This window comes from Babylonia areolata, chromosome 8, assembly GCF_041734735.1.
Source record: "Babylonia areolata isolate BAREFJ2019XMU chromosome 8, ASM4173473v1, whole genome shotgun sequence".
NCBI classification, from domain to species: Eukaryota; Metazoa; Mollusca; class Gastropoda; order Neogastropoda; family Buccinidae; genus Babylonia; species Babylonia areolata.
This window is the reverse complement of record NC_134883.1, coordinates 41668115-41682629: the sequence shown is the minus strand read 5'-3', so window position 1 is coordinate 41682629 and position 14515 is coordinate 41668115. Positions and strand designations below refer to the sequence as shown.

At 46.6% G+C, this 14515-nt stretch overlaps 1 protein-coding gene across 1 annotated transcript in view; it reads right to left on the bottom strand.

Annotated features, from left to right (window-relative positions):
* Nucleotides 1–13146, bottom strand: part of LOC143285185 (uncharacterized) — a 14088-nt gene extending 942 nt beyond the window's left edge. The window contains exons 1-4 of the mRNA XM_076592420.1: nt 12917–13146; nt 8019–8272; nt 4330–4616; nt 1–1619 (exon numbers count right to left, since the gene is read on the bottom strand). The exon at nt 1–1619 is cut by the window's left edge and continues 942 nt beyond it. Coding sequence (XP_076448535.1) covers nt 1414–1619; nt 4330–4616; nt 8019–8272; nt 12917–12949 — 780 coding nt within the window. The 5' untranslated portion in view covers nt 12950–13146 and the 3' untranslated portion in view covers nt 1–1413. The remainder of the gene's footprint in view (nt 1620–4329; nt 4617–8018; nt 8273–12916) is intronic.
* Nucleotides 13147–14515: the final 1369 nt, after the last annotated feature.

The following is a 14515-nucleotide window of genomic DNA, read 5'->3' as shown; positions in this document are numbered from 1 at the left end:
ACACACACACACACACACACACACACACACACACATGCGCACAAACAGATACCAACAGAAACACAGAGACACATGGAAAACGAAAGTCTGTCTGCAAGATCTGTACGATTCTCTAACTAGATACCATCCAGACAGCTCGAGGTATAGAGGAAGAGGTGTGGCAACAAAATGTCACCAACCACTGCCTTGGCACACACGGCTAAAAACACACGAAGCTCACAAAAAATCCCAGTGGAAGGCGTGAACATCCTGCCTTGAGCAGCCCGAAAAACGAAGGTGTTTCTAAGACAGGTGGCCATCGAAGATGGACCTGTAGGCTACACACACACCAGTAAAAGATTTGGAGAAAGAGGCGACGACGCGCAGGAAAACAACTTTAACTCTTTCTATCCAGTGGGGCCGTATTTCAGAGACCATCGTGACTGCGGGTGAATGTGTACCTGTGGGTGATCTGCCTGACGCAAGGCAAACTGCTCGAGGGTAAGCACTAGCCAGTATTCAGGAACACAAGAGCCTATCCGCAGGGCTACAAACCTGAAGGCAATTTACCCTTACTATCTGCCAAAGGCGACGAAGCAGAGGCAACTATGGCGAATCCTTTTGTTGCGTTGGTTTTGTTGAGGGAAGACAGGCGTTTTGCGGAGAGACGTGTCTTGAATACAGCCCCTGATTGTTCGATCTTATCCTTTGTTCGCTTGGCAGTCAGAAGTGACGTATTGAGACTGGCAGACGTCATTATATTCCACATGACTTACGTACATAGCTGCGAAGTGAGTGCACTTACAGACGATAAATGACGGAATGCCTGAAATTTGCAGATCATTGACATTCGTTAATTCCAGAGAAATATTTGAAACCAAACTCCATTATTTTATTTCATTAATTTTTTGCAATTTGCTGAAAAGCAGGGAGGACAATGTGTCAGTATGCGAAAGTAGCCCCCAGGTTCGACAAGCTGCTGACTCATCACTGCTTTGCCACTGAAGCCTTTTTTTTTTCATTTTAAAAATTGTTACACTGTGGTGCAGTGCGAAGTAAAAGAGCATGTGCAGAAGGGAATCCCCGGGATTTTTAATTATAGACGATGAGTCAACTGCCTGAGCGCATCGCGCATGTCTTGAACACGTTAAACTGTACCTGCGGGTCCCTACCAAGGGTAACTTGCCTAAAGGCAAAATGAATTTTGTCTCAAATACGGCCCCAGGGAGATACTGATGGTATGTAATCATCAGTAACTGGTGGAGTCCGCTACGCGTTTTTTAGCGTCTGGGGTGGACTGCATTTCATCTTCCCTCTCCTCCAAATCACACACACACACACACACATCACCACCACCACCACCACTACGCACACATTCACTCAAAATCTCTACACTTCCACCCCCTACCAACAAACATCAATGACGTTCATTTCTCATTTCTCTGCCGTGGTGGTAGCCTCCTCCATTTCGATGTACTTGCGCACGAGCCCCTCCCTCTTGTTGAGACGGTCCCGGACAATTTCGGGGTGGTCGAACTTGAGGTAGGTGTCTGGCTTGATGGGCATGATCATGCTGACCGCCTCACTGGCCTCCACCACGCGCTGGTACCACACATGCAGCAGCTCTGAGCGCACCTCGCCTGGAACAACGTGCACGTGGGGAATGAATGAGCGAAGGAATGAAGGAATGAAGGAGGGAATAAATGAGAGGAGAAAGGAATGGGGCACCGGTGTAGTATCCAAGATTATCCCACACCTGGAAAACGTTCCCACGGGACAATTTTACTGCTGGAAATATCCCCCGGGGACTTTCTCACCATTGATAACGTCCCCTGCTGACATTTCCAGCGGCCAGAATGTCCCCTTCTTGCGTTTTAGCCTTGTTCTGAAATGCCCCCCCCCCCCCGCCCCACTCAACCCCCCGGGCGCCCCACCCCACCTCCAAGCCTGAAAATGGCTAAGACGCAAGAAGTGGGACATTTTGACCGCTGAAAATGTCCGCAGGGGACATCAACGGTGAGACAGTCCCCGGGGGGGGGCCCATTTCGAGCAGTCAATTTGTCCCGTGGGAACGTTTCCGGGGGTGGGGGACAATCTGGGACACTACACCAGAAGGGAGCGAGGAAAGGAAGGAAGACGCGCTCGAAGTGCACCTCCCCTGGAACAACGGACAGGTGGGGAATGAATGAGTGAAGGAAGGAAGGAAGGAAGGGAGAAATGAGGGAAGAAAGGCATGGGGTAGCGGGAAGGAGGGAGGGAGGGAGGCACGAAAGACACAGGACAGCAGCTTGGAGTACACCTCCCCTGGAACAACGGACAGGTGGGGAATGAATGAGTGAAGGAAGGAAGGAAGGAAGGGAGAAATGAGGGAAGAAAGGCATGGGGTAGCGGGAAGGAGGAAGGGAGGGAGGAAAGGAAGGAAGGAATAAGTGGACAGCAGTTCTGAGCGCACCTCCCCTGGAGCAACGTGCAGGTGGGGAATGAATGAGGGAAGGAAGGAAGGAAGGAAGAAATGAGAGACGAAAGGCATGGGGTAGCGGGAAGGAAGGAGGGAGGGAGGGAGGAAAGGAAGGAAGGAATAAGTGGACAGCAGTTCTGAGCGCACCTCCCCTGGAGCAACGTGCAGGTGGGGAATGAATGAGCGAAGGAAGGAAGGAAGGAAGGAATATAAATGAGAGGAGAAAGGCATGGAATACCGGGAGGGGGGGACGGAGGAAAGGAAGGAAGATAGACGTGGACAGCAGCTCAGAGTGAACCTGCTCTGGAACAATGTGCAGGCGAGGAATGAATGAGCGAAGGAAGGAAGGAAGGAAGGAAAAAATGAGAGAAGAAAGGCATGGGGAACCGGGAAGGAGGGAGGGAGGAAAGGAAGAAAGACGCAGAGTACACCTTCCCTGGAACAACGTTGATGTGAGAAATGAATGAGCGAGCGAATGAAGCAAGAAAGGATGGAATGAGGGATAGAGAGAAGGCAGGAAGGAAGGAAAGGAAGGCAAAAAGGGAGGAAGGAAGGAAGGAAAGAGTGAGGAAACGAGGGAAGAAGATGTGGACAGCAACTCCGAGCGCACCTCCTAAGGTAACGAATGAATGAGTGGAGGAAGAAAGGAGGGAAGGAAGGGAGGAGGAAGAGAAGGAAGGAAGAAGGGAGGGAGGGAAGGAAGGAAGGAAGGAAAGGAAGGCAAAAAGGGAGGAAGGAAGGAAGGAGTGAGGGAACGAGGGAAGAAGATGTGGACAGCAACTCCGAGCGCACCTCCTCAGGTAACGAATGAATGAGTGGAGGAAGAAAGGAGGGAAGGAAGGGAAGAGGAAGAGAAGGAGGGAAGGAAGGGAGGAGGAAGAGAAGGAGGGAAGGAAGGAAGGAAGAGGGGAGAGAAGGGAGGATGGAAGGAGGAAAAGAAGGAAGTAAGGAGGAATGGAAAGAATTCTCCATCAAGACAAAGATGTCACCTCCGCTGCAAATTATGAACGAGTATCAGTATCAGTATCAGTAGCTCAAGGAGGCGTCACTGCGTTCGGTCAAATCCATATTCGCTACACCACATCTGCCAAGCAGATGCCTGACCAGCAGCATAACCCAACGCCCGAATTTCACACAGAAAAAAATTGTTGTGACAAAAAAAGAATAATACAATACAAATAATACAATACAATACAACACACACACACACACACACACACACACACACACACACACACACACACACACACACCTTCCCACCCACACACACATACACACCCCACCCACACCCACACCCACACCCACCACTACACACAAACACAAACAAAAAACAAAACAACCCCCCACCCCCACCCCGCCCTCATTCGACGACTCATTCAGTATCAGTATCAGTATCAGTAGCTCAAGGAGGCGTCACTGCGTTCGATCATCTCCATATACGCTACACCACATCTGCCAAGGGGATGCCTGACCAGCAGCGTAACCCCACGCGCTTAGTGAGGTGTTGAGAGACAAAAAATAAAAACATAAAATAAAAAAATAAAATAAAAATTTAAAAAAAAAAAGAATTATAATAATAACAGTAATTGAAAATAAAATAAAAAGACAATAATGATGATAAATAAGCAAATAAATGTAAAACATGCAGACAGACAGACAGACAGACAGACAGACAGACACACACACACACACACACACATGCATAACAGATATGCAACAAACATGCAGTTTCACAGATATGAATTAAAGCACAAACAAATACACATAAACGTAGACGAGCCCCAACACACACACACACACACACACTACCCTGCACCCCTCCCCAACCCCCCCCCCAAACCGTCCCCCCCCCCCACGCCTCCCCCCCTCCCCACTCCCCCGCCCTCACTCACGGTCACTCAAGTATTTCAGCTGCACGCGGTAGGACCGAGTCTCACGTGCAATCCTCTGCCACCCTGCCCCGGCCTTGGTGTGCAGGCGGGCCTTCTCCCCCGTGGTCGGCGCCAGAGTGGACGAGCCGCTGGCGAAGAACTGCAGGACGCCAGACAGAGGAAGGGCTAGGACTCCGGCCACGCCGGCCGAACTGGCCGCCACGCGACTGGTTTTGACCACGCTGGCCCCGATTCCGGACACGCCCAGAGCGCCCACCACGGTGGAGATGTTCTGAAGATAGTCCGACCTGCACGCCCCAGGGAATGTCATTGAATTTGATTTCACTAAAAAGGATTCTGAAATAACTGCACACGAAAGAAAACCTGCGACTCCTTTTTTGGGGTGCGGGTGGGGGTGGGGATTTTTGGCGATGTGTGTGTGTGTGTGTGTGTGTGTGTGTGTGTGTGTGGAATGAATGCCTTAAATTCAGTTACTTTCAGCGATTAGAATGGCTGCTGAAAGAAGCGTGTATACCATGCGCCTCTTTGGAATTTTAGGCAATAGTGTGTGTGTGTGTGTGTGTGTGTGTGTGTGTGTGTGAGAGAGAGAGAGAGAGAGAGAGAGAGAGAGAGAGATTAACTGAGGTCTCAAGTTCACTTTCCTCTCAGCGACGGCACGTCTGGTGAAAATGCGTGTTGGAAATGCTTGTTTCAAATCAAGTTTTGTTTCGTTTATTTATTTATAGTCTGTTCATCCAAGATGACGATATTAGACTGAAAATAAATGATATTATTGCTGTTATTATTTGGATTATTATCATTTCTATCAGAATGATGATGGTTTTTATTAATTAGAAATCGACATTTCGAATTTTAAAGAAAACACCCCAGAGCTATAATTTGCACAGAAGAGCTCACCCTTCAAAGACGTACCGTTCACACGCATACATGTTGGTAAGAGGATGTGAACAGAGGGAAAAACACGAATCAGCTTTCATTGTCAGTTACAATGCTTGATGCAACATAGATCTAATAAACATTATGTTCTCTGCGACAATATGCCTGAATTATGAATTCCGTAAGTAAATGCTCTCTATATCACACACACACACACACACACACACACACACACACACACACACAGAGAGAGAGAATTATATATATACATATATATATATGTGAAATATATATAAAGAATATAATGCATATTATTAACTTTAACTATGCCATTTTCTCTGCCAGATGGCTGTCTTACAAATTATTGATCACAAATGATTAGTAACCGGTTCATGATTAACGAAAATTAACCACCCATATTCATTCTCTTTCTATTGATATTCGTAAGAAATGAGTGTGGTAGTCTGCACTAGTGGGTCACGGTTAAGTATGTGTACTTAAATGAGTGTGATGTTCACTTACTGTGAACATACTCTAAGATACTTAATTGACAGTTTGTATTCCTTAACAGTTTGTGCAAGATTGATTGATTGATGTGGATACTTCTATAGCGCCTATCCTCGGTCAGAGACCAAGCTCTAAGCGCTTTACATACACGGGGACATTTGCACCACAGGCTGCCTACCTGCGTAGAGCCGACTGACGGCTGCCACTGGGCGCTCATCATTCGTTTCCTGTGTCATTCAATCAGATTTCAGACGCACACACATACACACTCAGACAGACATGTAACATTTTTACGTGTCTGACCGTTTGTTTGTTTTTTATTTACCCCGCCATGTAGGCAGCCATACTCCGTTTTCGGGGGTGTGCATGCTGGGTATATTCTTGTTTCCATAACCCACCGAACGCTGACATGGATTACAGGATCTTTAACGTGCGCATTTGATCTTCTGCGTGCGGATACACACGAATGGGGTTCAGGCACTAGCAGGTCTGCACATATGTTGACCTGGGAGATCGGAAAAATCTCCACCCTTTACCCACCAGGTGCACCGAGATTCGAACCCAGGACCCTCAGATTGAAAGTCCAGCGCTTTAACCATTCGGCTATTGCACCCGTCAAGCTCTTAAGAAAGGAATGATAATACTCAATGATGATAACCAACCTATGTATAATCCAGCTACTTGGCTGTTTCTGTCAGTCTATTTATGTTGTGGTTTTTTTTGTGTGTGTTTTTTTCTTTATTTATACATGTCCATTAAGATGTTGTTGCTGTCAAAATGGAATTTAAAAAATGTTTTAAAAAAAAAGTTTTCAAGTCAACTGCGCAATTTGCAAGTGCATTAGCAATGCGGATACTGTACCAAGTCAAGAAAACTGAACCTTCGCATAGGCTGATCACATGCAGCGCAATAGCAAGGGCAGTTGCAATGCGGATGCTGAACCTTCAGACAAATGTCAGGAAACGTATTTACTGTGATAACACGGAGTGGGAAATGCTGTTCTGGAAAAAAATCTTCTTCTTCGTTCGTGGGCTGCATCTCCCACGTTCACTCGTATTTTACCCCGCCAGGTAGGTTGCCATACTCCGTTTTCGGGGATGTGCATGCTGGGTATGTTCCTGTTTCCATAACCCACCAAACGCTGATATGGATTACTGGATCTTTAACGTGCGTATCTGATCTCCTGCGTGCGTATACACACGAAGGGGGTTCAGGCACTGGTCTACACATTATGTTGACCTGGGAGATGGGAAAAAATCTCCACCCTTTACCCACCAGGCGCCGTTACCGAGATTCGAACCCTAGTGGGACCCCCAGATTGAAAGTCAGTCCAACGCTTTAGCCACTCGGCTATTGTGCCCGTCCTGGAGAAATCAATCTTCGCGGTAGACCATAGTGTCAGCATGCGTTTCCTGTGATGAGGATGCTGGGATTCCAAGTTGGGCTGGGCCGCAGAGTTAAGATCTTTCTGGGACTTGGCACCTCTCGGCAATTCATGTGTGTTCAGTAAAATACAGTGAGTTGTGTGTGTGTGTCTGTCAGATGAGTTCACTGAGTTTCAATGTATCCATGTCAGTGTGGACACGAGCCGGCTACTGCAAAGAGTGTTGACGCACACTCTGAACAGTGTACCTACATCGTTCTCTGTCTTGTCTTTATTTCAGTGTGCCGTCACACACGCACGCTCGCAATAATGCTGGATCTGGATCTGGTAGTGTACGTCGCAGACGCCACTTCTGGCGATACAGACGCGCCCGGATATAATTATGCATGCACACCCACTAACGCGCGGGCGCGCGCTCGCGCGCGCGCACACACACACACACACACATACTAGAAACGCGTAATTGCTCCATCACACATAAATACATCAACACACACATACACTGATACAATAATAATAATAATAATATTATTAAAAAAATAGATATAAATCAATAATAATATCAATAATACATACATACATACACACATGCATACACACACGCGCATATCCCCCACTACTAGTACACACACACACACACATGCACCTCTCCCCAGCCTCCCAGAACACACACACACACACACACACACACACACACACACACACACACACACACACACACACACAACACACACACACACACACACACACACACACACACTCACATCATCATCATTAACACACACACACACACACACACACACACACACACACACACACACACGCACATCATCATCATCATTAACACACACACACAACACACTCACACACACACACACACACACACACACACACACACACACACACACACTCCCTCCCTCACCACTTTTCACACTTCTCAGCCTCATGATAGTTCATGAGGGCCGCCCGTCGGGCACGGAACTCCATGTCAGCGAACAGTTTGTCGAAGTCACGGCGCATGAGCTCGGTAGAGGGAGCCACGGCAGGGGCGGCAACTGCTGCTGTAGCTGCTGGGGGCGTCTGTCGCGTCTGCGTCTTCGTCTGATTGTGGTCCTCCGCGCATGCACCGACCGCGGAGTGGTTCAAACCCATTGTTGTGGTGCCGTAAAGGTTTTCCTGGAGGACAGAGTGGGGAAAAAACATAATGAGAGAATTCTTCTTATTATTATTATTCTTCGTTCGCGGTCTTGCAACTTCCACTGACGTTCACTCGTATGTACTCGACTCGAGGGGGCTTTTGCGTGTATTTTTTACTCCAAAGTTCTTCTCTTCTCCTTCTTTGTTCGTGGGCCGCAACTCCCATATTCACTCGCACAGTGTAAACGAGTGGGATTTTACGTGTATGACCTTTTTTTTTTTTAAACCCCGTCATGTAGGCAGCCATACTCCGTTTTCGGGGATGTGCATACTGGGTATGTTCTTGTTTCCAGCCGGTACTGAACCCACCGTGCGCTGACATGGATTACAGGATCTTTAACGTGCGTGTTTGATCTTCTGCTTGCGAATACACCTCAGTACACGAATTAACTGAGGGGGTTCAGGCACTACTGAACAGGTCTGCACATAATGTTAACCTGGGAGATAGGAAAAATCTCGACATGATCCTACCCTTTACCCACTACTGAGGCGCCGCCGTTACCGAACTTCAGTCTTCTTCTTCTTCTTCTGCGTTCACTCGTATGTACACGAGTGGGCTTTTACGTGTATGACCGTTTTTACCCCGCCATGTAGGCAGCCATACTCCGTTTTCGGGGGTGTGCATGCTGGGTATGTTCTTGCTTCCAGTAACCCACCGAACGCTGACATGGATTACAGGATCTTTAACGTGCGTATTTGATCTTCTGCTTGCATATACACACGAAGGGGGTTCAGGCACTAGCAGGTCTGCACATATGTTGACCAGGGAGATCGTAAAAATCTCCACCCTTTACCCACCAGGCGCCGTCACCGTGATTCAAACCCGGGACCCTCAGATTGACAGTCCAACGCTTTAACCACTCGGCTATTGCGCCCACCGAGCTTCAGTCGAACCCGGGACCCTCAGACTGAAAGTCCAATTTAAACGCTTTGACCACTCGGCTATTGTGGCTAGTCACTCGATCTCCTGCTTACTACTAAGACGAAGTCTTGTTTCTCGAACTGACAGCTGTTTGTACACAGAGACCCAAATCTTAACCACCACCACAACCCCTCCACCCCCGCCCCCCACCTCCACCACCGCCACCCCCAGATCCCCACCCCTCCCTCCCTCACCCCCAAAAGCATTAAGACAGCAGTTCTTACAACACTGTGACCAAAGGAAGACAGAAAAATATTTGGATAACTACACACTCTTTCGTCGAACGACTGTTCAGTGGGCCTACCCCCCGCTATTCAACTGACCACTGTGATCTACCTGGAAATCCAGCATTTTACGAACTCGACTGCCCTGAAAAAAATCTTCAACATGACTGAAACAAATTATTAGGTTGTTATTCACCAGTCAATCATCCGCTGCTGTTTTCAGGGCAAAAACCGAAAGCTACGTATAGATTGTGTAATTCATCTGATTCAGCTACGATTTGTAACTTGTCTGCTACTTTCGATGCGTTGTATGCATCAAAACAACAAGAACAATAATAATGCCATTGATAATAATAATAATAATAATAATAATAATAATAATAATGATGATGATGATGATGATGATAATAATAACAAGGAGAACAGGAACCTAGAAAATAAGAAAAACTACACGGTCACAGACACAGTCAAAGAAAAGAAATACACATGGAAATAATACTTTTCCCATTGCCAGACGCCGCGCCTCCGATTTGTGTACATTGTAGGACTGAAATAATTCAGCAGCAGCAGCAGCAGCAGCAGCAGCAGCAGCAACAACAACGACGATATGACGGATGCTGTAAACTGTGATATACTCAAGAAAACATGCAGTTGCATCTGTTTGCAATGTCAACGCTGTGTCTGCATTATCACTGGTCGATTGAACACTAAGTAAAAGAACGATTTTCGCAAAACATACAGATAGACACACACACACACACACACACACACACACACACACACACACACACACACACATACAGACACTGACGCGCACGCGAAGGCGCGACTGAGCGCGCACATACACACATAAACACTAGAAACAAACACACACACACACACACACACACACACACACACCAGACACACACACACACACACACACACACACACACACACACACACACACACACACACACAGACGGGTGACCACGTGGATCGAGTTTCAGTCACTGAAAGACGGTCGTAATAGCTAGGTAGTTCCTGAACTGACGACCAAGGAAATTCAGTTGCCGTGAATTTCCTGACTTCACGGAGTCAGTCACAGTAACGTGTAGCGGGCTGCATACACACAGGACGACCGACCCGTGAACGCACGCAGCCTACGTAGTAATTATTGTAGTTGAGCCGACTGAGTATGTCTACGTACGTTGTGGTTTCAGTTTCAGTTTCAATTTCTCAAGGAGGCGTCACTGCGTTCGGACAAATCCATATACGCTGCACCACATCTGCTAGGCTGATGCCTGATCAGCAGCGTAACCAGACGCGCTTAGTCAGGCTTAGTGTACCTGTCAGAGCGGATTTCTGTTACTGATAGAATGTTGCCAGTGGACAACACTCTCGTTGCCATGGGTTCTTTTTCCAGTGCGCCAAGTGCGTGCTGCACACCGGGGAGTTTATCGTCTCATCCGAAAGACTATCATTATAGACGCTCGGTTTGAATTTCCAGTCAATTCAATTCAAAATTCAATTCAAAAACACTTTATTAATCCACATGGAAATTCACGGTCAATGACTTGGGAGAAAGGGCGAGAGCGGGATTCGAACCCAGACCCTCACGGATTCTCTGTATTCAGAGGTAGCTGAGCGTCTTCACCAATCTGCCATGCACCTTCCTCCTTGGTTTGTCGCTGATACAATCGTCATCATTACTGATGTCAAGCCGGAAAAAAAACAACAACAACACGGATACGGATGGCTAATCATTTAGGTCGAGCCGGCCCCTCCTGAACGGGTTTGTGAACAAAACGTAGAATTCCTCCTTATAAATATCAATGACAGCCCACGACAGATTTTATGAAATATAATTGCAATTTCTCCCTACTTTAGGCGCCTTGTACAAACATACCTACATGGCTATGCTTCGCACAATGCCACCAGTACGTATATATACATAAAAACAAGCACAGCTTTAATTATATCAAACAGACACGGATGTCTGTTGTGTTTAAGGGACGAAGACATGTGTGTCTCTGATATCCTTTGAGTGTGCGACAGTCAAGAACAAAATAAATGCACACACGTCGTCCTCTTTTCCATTATCACAGAGAGAATCAGAATACTGCACCGTTTTTTAAGTGCTATTTGTGCACAATTAAGGAGGTCAGAAATACCGAGTCTCAACACTGTTGCGATAAAGTTAAAATGTTGGTCCATGAATAGCGAAAGTCACGTTACCTAACCCAGCTCCGAATACTTTAATTGGGGCATGCGACTGTTCATTCGCCAAGGAGCTTTTTAAGCTGGTCCACGAATTGTATAACTTCTGCTACGATATTGCTACTATAACTACCCCCCCCCCCCCCCAAAAAAACACTTTTTTTTCTTCACTTATATACATTACAAGCTTTCAGCACGGAAGGGTGGCTATCACTACCAGGGCTGCTTGTCACTTCAATACGTGTGCGTGCGTGCGTACTGTACGTACATGAGTGTGTGTGTGTGTGTGTGTGTGTGTGTGTGTGTGTGTGTGTGTGTGTGTGTGTGTGTGTGTGTGTGTGTGTGCAACTGAGAGCGTGCGCGAGTGTTTTTGTGTTCTTGTTTTGGTTTGTTTGTGTGCGCGCGTGTGTATAGTGTCAGTGTGTGTGTGTGTGTGTGTGTGTGTGTGCAGTGTGTGTGTGTGTGTGTGTGTGTGCGCGTGCCGCGTCAGTGCGTGCGTGCGTGCGTCAGTGTGTTTATGTATGCCAGTCTGTGTGTGTGTGTGTGTGTGTGTGTGTGTGTGTGTGTGTGTGTGTGTGTGTGTGTGTGTGTGTGTGACGTGTGTGTGAGTGTGCACGCGCAAGCACGTGTGTGTGCGCGTCAGTCGGTCACGGCGTCAGTGTGCGTGCATATGTGTGCGTACTAGCGCGCGCGCGGCGAGCGTCACACGTGTGTGTGTGTGTGTGTGTGTGTGTGTGTGTGTGTGTGTGTGTGTGTGTGTGTGTGTGTGTGTGTGAGTGAGTGAGTGAGTGCGCGTACGTGTGTTGTGTCTCTGTTACTGAGTAGTTGCATGTTCATCCGAGAGACAGAGACCAAGACAGGCAGGGACAGATGGGGATTAGAGAGAAACAGAGACAGAGAGACAGACACACACACACACACACACACACACACACACACACACACAGACAGAGAGAGAGAGAGACAGAGAGAGAGAGAGACAGAGAGAGAGAGAGAGAGAGAGAGAGAGAGAGAGTAATAATCCAGCGGTGAAGGACAATATGCACAAAGTCAGCGGAAGACAAGTCTGGGTGAACTGTTAACGCCAACCGCGACCTTTCGTTCCTCCTGGCAAACATCGACACAACATGAACGCCACTCATGCACTTTCCCAAGTTGTTTACTCAAGATTGCGCAGCACAGTAAAGACGAAGTCTACAGCACCGTAGTTCAGTAGGGTGCCAGAGGCGTTGTAAGTACTCATATCTAATGTGAGAAAATGAAAGAAATAACTCTTACCTGAGTCAGACGAACTACTGGGTCACAGTGCATTCGGTAAGTCGGCAACCAGCGTTATGTCGTCAGCGGGACCTTGCATGTCATGGGTCAGCGGTTATGAACTGTACGCGCATTTAAATACTGCATTTATCAATGCCAGCGATTATAGATCTTTTTAAAATAATGATAAATGCATTTCTGTCCATTTCATTACTTTTCTTTGCATTTGCTGATCATGCCGGCTTTCAAAAAAGCGTTCGTTTTTGTGGTAATCTCAAGACTTGTTTCACTTTTGGGGGGTTTGAACTCAATCGTTGACCCGGAACAAGTAATCCATAGCAAACAAGTTTCGGTTTTACAATAACTTCCGGTTTGGTCACATGATAAAGTTGTGCTCGACATGGCCTGTTCAAAAGTCGTCTGCGGTAAGTAGATTCAGCTGCCCGTTAACGTTTGAAGAAAACATTGTGAGATTGTGTAACGTTATCTATGTTATTTGGTTCATTTGAATGCAGAAAAAATAAATGCTAGCGTTACAGAACTACATTCATAACACGCGAGTTATTCTCTTGTGTTGAAACTCCAACTGAGTGGATGAAAGCAGAAGAAAACTCATGCAAAATGCAAAGTTAAAAAAAGAAGAAAAAAAAAAGGATTTATAAGAAGAAAAGATGCGCATACCTGCTTGTGTGGGTTGTAGACGAAGGATAAAGCGGTGCACCTTTATGACAGAGCTCAGTCGCACAAACAGTGGCCCAAGAGATGCAAAACTGACAAGTTTCATTATCGTATCATGTCACGTAACATGCACATGTAAAAAGTTATGGACCAGCAAAACTCATGTAGTGGAATTGAATGACGGATGTTTTGAAACACACCTGTCTATAAAGCCACAGAAAAGATACTAGAAGTTCTAGAACCAGTAAACGACTGGCAATGTATATGCAGAATTTTGTATGTTGAAAACCATTGAAAACATCTAAGATAAGTATTCATGACAAGGCAACCCAGAAACACAGAAATAGTTACATTGAAAACAGGTCCTTGACTTTGGATACTAGAACAGGAAATGTGCACTAATTAGATTGAAACATTTGCTGCCAACTGCATGGTTTTTGCTCATGATTCATGATACTTGTGACTTGTGTGACAGACACAGGCGGTGCTGTACCAGTAGGGCAGACATGAACTAGGATTTATCTATGTTCAACACTGTCCGACGGAGGTCTGCGATATTCAGAAAAGATAAATATGTCAGACTTTGTTCAGTTTGTTGTCTTTGAAATAGATTGTGAAAGAACATGTAAAAGTTTAACTCTCACCCCCCCATTCCCCGCCCCATTAGAAAAGATGAATGAATAGTTCAGATTATACAGGAAACCACAGATTTTCATCTCATTTATAAATTGGTTGACCAGCCTGTCAGTTACACATTGTTATACAATACATAGTTTGTCTCTGGACCCCTTTTTTACCCCCACCCGCACACACACACACACACACCCCTCCCCACCTTTCCCCGCACTCCTCCACCTCTTAGTCTGGCAGCATTGCCAGAAGACAGCCTTCTGCGCCCAGAACTGTTCAGCTGTCTGCAGACATCAATATCATGTCGTCAAA